At 48.4% G+C, this 10,708-nt stretch overlaps 1 protein-coding gene across 1 annotated transcript in view; it reads left to right on the top strand.

Moving 5' to 3' along the window:
• Nucleotides 1–6,878: 6,878 nt before the first annotated feature.
• The window catches only part of LOC146178987 (uncharacterized), a 20,119-nt gene continuing 16,289 nt past the window's right edge, over nucleotides 6,879–10,708 (top strand). Inside the window, exons 1-2 of the mRNA XM_084580091.1 lie at nucleotides 6,879–7,124; nucleotides 9,391–9,658. Of these exons, the coding sequence (XP_084436217.1) occupies nucleotides 6,881–7,124; nucleotides 9,391–9,658 (512 nt within the window). The 5' untranslated portion in view covers nucleotides 6,879–6,880. The remainder of the gene's footprint in view (nucleotides 7,125–9,390; nucleotides 9,659–10,708) is intronic.

Raw genomic sequence — 10,708 nt, 5'->3', positions numbered from 1 at the left:
TTCACCTCATCGTGCAAAAGTGCGCCACCAAGCGCCATCGGGGGGCGGACACCGATCGCGCGCGGCTCCCCGCGAAAACCGTGTCAAGTATACGGCCGCGAGACACTTTCCACGAAAGCACCCTTAAGCTCTCACACACCCAAACAAACGGGTCAACGAAAGGAGACACCGCGCGACCCTGTATGTTTGTAACGCCGTTATCGGTCGCCGCTTGGCTTCCCCGAGGAGTTAAAGCGCGCTCGAAGTGTCGCCCAGCCTTCGCCCGCAGTCAGAATTAAAGGACGAAAGCGTCATTTTTGTTGCTCTCTTTCTTTCTTCCTTCTTTTTTTTTTTTTTCAATTTCTTTTCGTAGGCGTAGCATATTCTACCCTTCCTCTTCCTAGCAGGCCGGGGGCGGCTGTCATCCGCTAAGTGTCAAGGAGAGTGCACCCGAGAGCGATGGTCTAAAGGCGTCGCTACAGTACACGCCCCTTTTGACCGAAAAGCGGTAGCTGCGTACAGCTGCGGAAGAGTGTCTCAAACACAAAGGAACGGCAAAAAAAAAATAATAAGATATATATTATGAGAGTCATGAGAATCGCGGAGGGAACACACCCATGCGTGATTGTCCTGTAAAAGGGAAGCGAGCTTGGTTGCTGATCACCGTGGCCTCTTAATTCGCTCGTTCACCGCCCCGGGGATAGAAAGAAGGATCAGTTTTCACTTCTTACTTGCGTATTTTCTTTTTATATTTATTTGAGGTCACATGAAATGATTAAGCGTCGACTAATTCTTGCCCTGCCTGCGGGAGATTCGGAGAGCTCATGTGCGTCGCTTGCAGTTACGCAATGTTGAACTGCCGAAAGCAACCCCTCTCCCATTTAACTGCTAGTGAGCCTATCAACATTTAGCTCAGTAAACCGCAAAACTACATACGAAGCGGCAGTTAGGCAATGCAGAGGCGAAAAAGAACAACGAGACAATTACGCCAGACTCCAAACTAACACAATTAGGAAAGTGACCACAGGTAAGTACTTTGGGCATTGCCTTCGCGTATGCGACGACGCGACAAGATCTATAAGTACATAATGGAGCAGTCAGAACTACCGCTGCCGCCACATTGAGAGACACTTTTTTTTTTTTTTTCTGTGATGCATTATAGGCGCCGGATTCAAGTCTCTCTGTCTTGTTTTTCCGCGAGCTTCGCTCCCCAATTTCGTAGTGTCTGCAGACGACCGTTGCCACACGAAGTCGCATTGGAGTCTTGCGCATTGTGACTCGAATATCACCCAGGGCGGTTTTCGTTGTGTCTTGTCAATGAGTCTACTAAGTTTCTTATTTTGTCTGTTCTTCCGTCTGGTTTGCTCAACTACGAGGACACGGTGACTTCCTAGAGAATTTTCCTTATTCTGCTTTCCTTTGCTTCCATGTTTCGTCTTTTTTTTTTCTTTCTCCCTTTACCTCTTTCCACGCATTTACATGTGGCGTTTGTTTGTTGCGTTGTTTGTGCGTTTTCGCATCGATGGCGATAAAGGGCCGCCACAAGAATGAGGCCACCATGGCCTTGAATCGAGGCTTCCTTTATTTACGACCTCCTTCTCCTCCCGCTCTCAGCCTTGGCCTCACGATTAGAAAATATGCCTTCCGCTCAGAGCTGTATAAAGTGAACGGGAAGGAGGGTAATGGTCTGAAGCAGTCTTGAATATTAAAATATCAGAATGTGGTGACCACCTCGTCTAGTAGCCCCCTCCCCCTTTTCTTCCTTTCTTGCGCTCCGCTGGACAGGTCGTGCGGCGAAAAGCCACTTTCGACAAAAAGAAGTTCAGCGCCTACGGAAGGCGCAATATGGCGAACAACAGCGGAAGTTTGCGCAATGAATGGAATCGCCGAGCTGGCAATGAAAGTGATCGACAGCGTCGTGAGTGTAGACGATTGCGAGGGTTTCTGGGTTTGTATAATGCGCAAGAGAGAATGCAGAGAAATAAAAGCGGGCCGTGCCCGTAGAGAGCTCGAGGAAAGCCTCAAGAGAGGGAGGCATGCATTAAAGGCATCGGGTGGAGTCGTGCCATTAGTCCCATTGTACGGACCTTGCGAGTAAATAATTCTGCCACAGGGTAGGGCAAACCCGCTCAAGCCAGGCTTGCGGGGAACCCCTCCGTTCTCTGCTTAGAATCATGGACGACAAATGCAACCCATCAAACGGTTGAAAACAAGGTGTCTTGAGGTCCGCTGGTTTTCATGGCTGCGTCATTTAAGCCAAGGCAGAAAGCTGGGCTACTTTGTGTGTCATCTTTAATAAAAAGGCTAGCAACACGGACACAGACATAGAAGAAGACAGGACGAGTGCTAATATATATGGCTTATATGGCTTGCAGTCAGCAGCTTTAGAGGCATTCACATTTCTATGCCCAGCTGAAGATAACTGTATGACTATATAGCTTCAGGAGCATACACTTTTCTGTAGCGAGCTAAGGCAGCTTGTATGCAGTCAAGGCAGAAAGCTGGGCTAGCTGGTGTGTCATCATTATTAAAAATACTAGCGACACGGACACACAAAAAGACGGGACGAGCGCTAAACATCAACTGAGGATTAATTTACTTACAAGAAAGGTACATAAAATCTCTTCGGTGGCGCATGCACACACTAGGTAAAAAACATACAAGCAAAAACTAATGAAATTATGGCAAACTTCTTTAGGTACACTTCTTGTTTTATGGACAAGGCGATTGAAGGCGCGTTGACACACTTATATCACCTTCCCTGCTAATGCGATATGCCTCACATATCTCACGCCCTAACCTTGTGCCTTGTGTCACATTAGCAGGGAAGGTGACAAGTGTGTCAGCGCGCCTTCAATCGCCTTCTCCAGAAAAGAAGAGGTGTACCTAAAGAACAGTTTCTGCTTTTGGTTTTTACCTAGTGTGCGCATGCGCCACTGAAATGCTTTTATGTACCTTTTTTGTAAGTAAATCCTCAGTTCATGTTTAGCTCTCGTCCTGTCTTCTTCTATGTCCGTGTCCGTGTTAAATGCGCGAGTTTTTTTTATCACTGATGCATTATTTAATGCGCACACAGAGCTAGCTCGGAACATTGGCGCTCCAGTTTTAGCATTATTGCATCACGCGTTGGTGTGACTTCATTTCCTATGTGGTGTGCTTGACCGCTGGAGCTTGTTCTTTGCAGGCATGAGATTCTTTTGCGCAGGGGTCAAGTGGATGCAGCTAGCACAGAACCGGGTTAAGTTGAAAATATGGGAGAGGCCTTCGCCCTGCAGTGGGTATAGTCAGACTAATGATGATGATGATGAGGATGATGATGATTCTTTTGCGTATAAGCATGCGTGTGTATGTGCGCGAGCGCAATTGCACACACACACACACACACACACACACACACACACACACACACACACACACACACACACACACACACACACACACACACACACACACACACACACACACACACACACACACACACACACACACACACACACACACACACACACACACACACACACACACACACACACACACACACACACACACACACACACACACACACACACACACACACACACACACACACACACACACACACACACACACACACACACATACATACATACCCGTGATTTTTCGCTAATGCGCCATTTTTATGAGGCCAACAACAACAACAAACTGGCAATGCTGACCCCGACAACGCGACAACGCCGAATTTTATTTCGAATGAGGTCATTAATGCTCTCTCATTAGACATCTCCAACACCGAAAAGCCGCGTAGTTCGCCTCCCTTTACAAACCCGAGTGGCCTCTGAATATGAGATGTGCATGCAGTGAGCCAATTATTTTTAACTTCTACGGAACCGTATCTCCAAGCATGTTCCATCCGCCTATTGATTTGGACTGCTTTTGACGCATCTCATTTTCTCTCTGCGTTCATGCGGTGGCTTTTCGTTACAAATTAGTCGATTGCGTGTCCCCACCGACTTCATGGGATCTGATTCGGGTCTTGACAGCTATGCCTCCCTTCTTTTTTGATTAGCCACCTGGCACCTTTCACATGATCACTATCACCAATCATCACACAACCGCTCAGTGGCTAATGAGTATTGATGAGCACCACCTTCTGCTGACTGAAAGCTGGCCATTCTTCTGAGAATCATTGCTGTTAGACTGTCATTCCACTAATTCGTCATCGCTATTTACGCGATGTTTTCCATTTGCTCGTTGCTCCTTCATTGCTCTCTAATGATCATCATCATCATCCAGGTAATACTGCCGTATGTTGGCAGACGGGATCTCCCGTTTCTCCGCTTCCCGCACTCTTTCGGTGCTACGCGCATGAAGATGAAATCGTTTCGTTCCATTGGATTGGATTGGATTGGATTGGTACTGAGGCTTCCCTTTTTTACCAGATGGACCAGAAAGATCCTAGCCAAGTCAATTCCCTACTGTGACGGAGTCCGTCCCGCCATGGCGCAACGCCACCAACATTATTTATCTAGTATGCCTTATCCAGTTCTCAAGGCGTCGTTCGGTTGTCTCCACAGCTACAGCCCCCTCATCCCGCTGTGTCGCATCACTGTCCACCGCAGCGTCTCCTTGCGGCTGTCCAGACGTGAACCCCAGATGCTGATGCTGATGCTGATGCTGATGCGGCCATTCCTCCTTGTATCGGGGGATCACAAAGTTCTGGATCAGGCCAGGAGAAACGGGTAGAAAAAATTGAGGAGCGAGATAAAGTTCTATGCTAAATGTTCAGTAAATAGTCCGAAGAAGTAAGAAAGAGAGAGAAAGACAGGTCACGACGGTGATGTCGATGCTCGCGCCACTGCCAACCGCGCGGCAGCAGCTTAAGCACGCGCCCTGCGTCATCCCGTGCGCGGCCATAGGCCTGCGATCCACGGTCGCCCCGCCGACGCAAGCCGGTCAAGTCACAGCCGCTGGAACGGGTGCCTCTAGCTGCCTGACCTGCTCCAGTCGGTGAACATCGCCAGACAGCATGGCGGCGGCGGCACCACCAGCAGGGGCAGAGGGTGAGCCGAATGTTGATTGCAGCGCGTTGTTCTCAGACGCGTCTGACAAGACCCCGTAAGCAGGATACAGCACGGCCGCAACAAGACGCGGAAAGAAACCCGGAACTTCAGTGCCCAGGACGAATGCCGCTCCCGCGTTTGTGATCCCAATTTTTGTTCACGTCCGCTCCGTTCGCCCCTAACTATGCTTCAGTAACCAGGGCAAACCGCTGACGCACGATCGTACACAACTGCGAGCTGCTGACAGCGATCACTGCTGCACCAATATCCGCGTGGAGGGCTAGTAGGGACAAAAACCTCTGCTTGCACGTTAGCCCTGAAGGGGAGTTCCTGGGTAAGCCTGAGTTTGAGGGGTAACGCTGGTCTGTGAAGGGGAGCTTTGGAGGTTTTACGTCAATGGTCACATGGTCAGGGAAGTATGGGGGTGCGATCTTATTTTTACGGCTATATAGGTTGGGGTTTCATATATTTACCATTCACACCTCTGTCCTGAGCGAGGTGGAAGCGGCCTAAAGCTAATGCTTGTATTCCTGCGGATTGGTGGGAGATGCTGAAAAAAAAAATAACATCGCTGATGTTTTGCTGATTCAATATATAAACGACGAACGGTCCTCTTCTCGATTAAAGATGGCGCAGCGTTAAAAGAACTATTCAGTTTGAGCCCTCACGGTTCGTTTTGATGGTTACACAGCCAAAGTGGTGCCTATCACTTCATAAATTTTTACGCCTCTAATGGCGTAACGTTGTCCCGTGACTAACATCCTGTGAGCAGAGAAGCGATGCTAAACGGTGGAACATCTTTCGCTGCGCAGATGACATCTGTGTGTCGTTGAAAGACGTCGGCTGTGTTCTGTCGAAACCGCAACGCGCGGCAGCCGTCACTGGGCTAACGACACTGCTACAAACAACAGTTTGTAACTTTCAGACCGACCGCACTTCTATCGCTTTTTATATGCCCCTCTTCCGTCTTGCACAACACATGGTAGCCAAATGGAACACCCTATTGGTGAACTGTCTTGACTTACCTCTCATCATCAGCAGCAGCCTGACTATACCCACTGCAGGGTGAAGGCCTCTCCCATATTCCTCCAATTAACCCGGCCCTGTGCTAGCTGCATCCACTTGACCCCCGCGAACTTAACCTCATCCGCCCACCTAACTTTCTGCCGTTCCCTATACTACGATTTCCTTCCCTTGGAATCCAGTTTGTTACCCTAAGCGACCATCGGTTATCCTTTCTTCGCGCTACATGTCCTGCCCATGCCTATTTCTTCTTGATTTCCACTAGAATGTCAGTGACTTGAGTTATTTCTCTGACTTACTCTGCACGTTTCCTATCTCTTAACGTTATCCCTACCATTTCTCGTTCCATACCCCTCTGCGTTGTCCTCAACCTAAGTAGAACCCTCTTTGTTAGCCTTCACGCTTCACGCGTTAGCCTTGGAACACTCCAGCGCCCCTTTACTCTTAAAACGGTGTTAAGATTTTCAGAATATATATATATTTTAATTTAATAGGGGGATAAATGCGTTTTTCCCGCTTAGTCGCGATTGACAGTCATCGCGTGATCGCGTGAGCTACTGAGCGCACGCCGATCAATGCGGGCCGTGCTCTTGGGAACAAAGCGACAACACGTGGTGACAAGAAACAGGCAGTGATTAATGCTTCAGTAACAACAACCTGATCAGTAAATTTTACTACCTATAGATAACAGCAGTTTGCATAGCCATCTTTCACTAGCAAATGCTAGTTTTCCGAGAAGCCTTAGGCAATAGCAGAGATTATACAGGCTGTCTCCAGACCAGAGCGGTAGTTGAGGGGAGAACTTCCCGTTCACGTGGCTCATTTTCGCAGCCGAAGGCATGGAGGAGAAGAAGAGGACAGCGGCCAAAGTGGTCACCACGCTGTTTCCGCGGATCCCCAAGGTCACCACGGTGTTGCTCCAATTCTACATTACTCGCGAGAGTAAGCTCGAGCTCGACAGGGAGCCGCTGCAGCACTTCTGCCAGGAGGAGGTGCTGCTCGCTGCTCAAGATTTGCTCGAGAAGCTGACCAAGCAAGTCATCACCTACCAGGATGTCCGAGACACGACCGAGAACCTCATAGGTGCGGTGGAAATAGCAATTTTGAAGCGAAAACTTTATTACACTAGATAGAACCGGATATCTTTAATGTGCGATGTCAGTGCACATTAAAGATCCCCAGGAGGTCGAAATTACTCCGGAGCTCTCCACTACGGTCCCCCTTTCTCTCCGCTTTCATTCTCACCTTCCTCCCTTCTCTTACGGCGCGGTTCAGGCGTCCACAAAACAAGTGTGACAAATACAGCGCCTTTTCTTTCTTATGAACCAATTATTATTATAGATAGAGCCGGTCTTCGTGTGGTACTAAACTTGACCTTCAAGTGACCTTGACCTAACTAAGTGTGGGTGTTGGTTGGTTGGTTGGTTCATAGGAAGGGAAAGGCGCAGTATCTGTCACACTTGCTCTGTGGACACCTGAACCGCGCCGTAAGGGAAGGGATTTTGGTTGGTTGGTTCATAGGAAGGGAAAGGCGCAGTATCTGTCACACTTGCTCTGTGGACACCTGAACCGCGCCGTAAGGGAAGGGATTTTGGTTGGTTGGTTCATAGGAAGGGAAAGGCGCAGTATCTGTCACACTTGCTCTGTGGACACCTGAACCGCGCCGTAAGGGAAAGGATGAAGGTGAGAGTGAAAGTGGATAGAGAGAAAGGGGGGCCGTAGTGGAGGGCTACGGAGTAATTTCGACCACCTGGGGATCTTTAACGTGCGCTGACATCGCACAGCACACGGACGCCACTTCGTTTCGCCTCCATCGAAACGCAGCCGCCGAGGTCGGGATTCGATCCCGGGAACTCCGGCACAGTAGTCGGGCGTCTTACCACTGCACGCGGATTGAAAAGACGATTTTCTAACGCTGCAACACTCCAGCTTTCGCTCTATAGGTTTTAAGGCAGGCTTAAATCCCCGCAACTTTTTGCGGATTATATATACAGATGATTGCACAATGATTTGCCTCCTGGGTCGGTATTCTGAGTTTGCTTTGTTTTCAGAAGCGTCGTTTTCTCCCTGACATATCATCAGATTGGTGAAAACACCGAAACCGCATGCCAGTTTGGCTTCCGGTTCCGGTGTTTTCCGAGAAACCGATATTTCTGAAAACGACCCAAACTCTGAATACGAACGCCCGGGCAAACATGCCATCATCGATATAGGCACCCTGCACTCGCTAGGAGCCGCCACCGTAGAGGCTGCGTGCAGCGTCCCACGCGGCCGGTTCCTCGTCCCTTTCATGAAGACTCCCTCCGAGTCTCCGCAGGGATGCTGTCTGCTAGCGGTGTGCCGCCGATTGTATAAGCGGGATTAGAGCTGTTAATGGGGTCTAAAAATTGTTTCAAGGAGCAAACATCAGGAAAGGAACGAAGCTTTTTGAAGCAGGCCATGTACACGACGTGTAGGAGATAATTTCGCATGATCAGGCCCAAGTACCAGCCCGGTGCGTTGCGCAGACAAGCGTCAAATTAAATGTAAGAAATGTATTCATCTCGCGGTTTTTAGCCTCGTGACTGTTGCGCCGCTAGCGTTATGCAATGTACCAACCGGCCTGGTTTACCACTACATTCTTACGACTTGAAGTGATGCCTGTGATAGCGTCCGGAACAACCCCTTGCTGTTTTGTAGGCCGGAAAATACTTGGGTCGTATAGACCGGTGCCCTTCCTCGTTCTATTTTGCATTTCCCACGAAATGGCAGAAACTATCGTCATCACTTGCTGTCCAGAAATCTTTCGCGTGGATGCGAGTTCGTCGCGTAGTTGAGTTGGAGATGAAACTGTGTGCCTTTGCGGAAGCAATGCTTTTGTTCACGTGGTCATATCGAAAGAGGATGCCACACAAAGAGGAGGAAATTCGTTTCAATTTGGTGCTTGTGCACGGCATGCATGTTAGGTGCGTCCTCACACTATGGGAACTTGATGGCAACAATTCAGCGGTGAAGACGCACAGCGCCCCTATTCACACTCGCGGTGTTACTGAGTACTTCAATTTTACTTAGTATATTTTAAAGTTACCTGAAATGTAATGAACAGAACTGAGAGAAACATACCGATCCTAAAGGAGAGAAAAGAAAACCAAGGAGTTTATTGGATATATGCGTACCCACAGCTTAGGGCAACTAACTTCCGAGAATGAGTTCCTGACCATAATTTTTTCACATATTTGGATACCTGCGCAATCAAAACCAATGCAGCTGCGAATCCCTCCTTGGTAGGCTTACAGTTTGTAAAGCGTGTATTCAGTGTATATATTCGCTCACACTAATTTCTCAAGACTTGCCCTTTCGACTCGAACAGGGCTGCACAACTTGGCCTTCAAGAGGGCCCCGGAGATCGCCAAGATTTTGGGTGACCACATCCGCAAGCTTGCGATAATCGTGGGAGAACTGGCCACGTCACTGGAGAAGGTGTCTGAGGTGCCACCCACCGACTGGATGGGGGTCGGCGACACGGTCGTGGCCAAGACCGATAAGCTGAACATGGCCGAGATTGCGCCCTTCTGGCATTACATCCCCAAGATGAAGGACTTCCTCTCCATGAAGCTGCTGGGCGCCGGCGGTTTCGGGTGAGTTAGCATACAATGTAACTGCTGGCAAGTGTGCTTTGCATAGAAGGAGCAATGATATTTTGCAGCTTTATACCGCATACAATATTCCTTGTCCTGTATAAATGACGCTGGCATACTATATCAAACAGAACAAGGGAAGGGGTGCAGAAGGCTCAGTTCGCAGGTCGAGCCAAGGTTTCGTCAAGTGGACCTTCCTTCGTCTGAATGAAAGGGGCCTTCGCCCTGCAGTGGGTATAGTGAGGTGATGATGATTGAATGCGTATTTTGCTTCCTGGCAAGCAGCAACGAACGTAGTTGTCCTCCAGTCCCATCGAAGAGACCCCGAGTACGCGATTTCACTGTTTCGCGTGATTCTTCGTTTCGTGCGAATATTCGTACACTTAGCGAACAGTCTCACGAATTTTAGGTTTGTTTTCGGTTCGGGTGGTTCATTTCTAGATTTGTATTCAACCCGTTTAATACCTATACGCTATTTTGTATTCGATTTAATATTGAATATCAGCATTTGATTCCGCTAAAAAAAGCCCTATTCTCACACAGCTATCACATAGGCAGTAATTTAAAGAACCTTGACTGCTAAATTCATGATCTCTAATGACTAAGCTGGCAGAAGTGTGTCCGACTTGCTTATACCCACAGCGGTCACGATCTTGCTTATATGCTCTAGATCAAGTACGCCACATATGCTTGTATGATGGCTCTAAAACAAAGACTATTTCAATCTTGCAGTTATAAAAAGTTAGTCTTTACTGGCCGGCGGTCAGAATTAGCTTTTATGGTTCTCAGGAAACTTGAAAATAAAAAATCATTATGCGGTAAACGAGAAACTACGCTTAAAAGAAATGTACAGAAACTTCCTACTCTATATTTAGAGAGTAATCGCTGAGTGAATGCTGTAATGCTATAATATAAGCGTTCGATAATCAAGTAAACAATACGTAAACATCGTTCGTCACAAACTCCGTACCTCGAACACTCGAAAGCAGCGTGTAAGACAAAGGCACGTGACCGGCAGCAGCAGGGCATGTGGCGTCGGCTCGTATGATG

This window comes from Amblyomma maculatum, chromosome 9 (assembly GCF_055883805.1).
Source record: "Amblyomma maculatum isolate TAMU_Amacu chromosome 9, ASM5588380v1, whole genome shotgun sequence".
NCBI classification, from domain to species: Eukaryota; Metazoa; Arthropoda; class Arachnida; order Ixodida; family Ixodidae; genus Amblyomma; species Amblyomma maculatum.
This window is presented reverse-complemented; position numbering and strand designations above follow the sequence as displayed.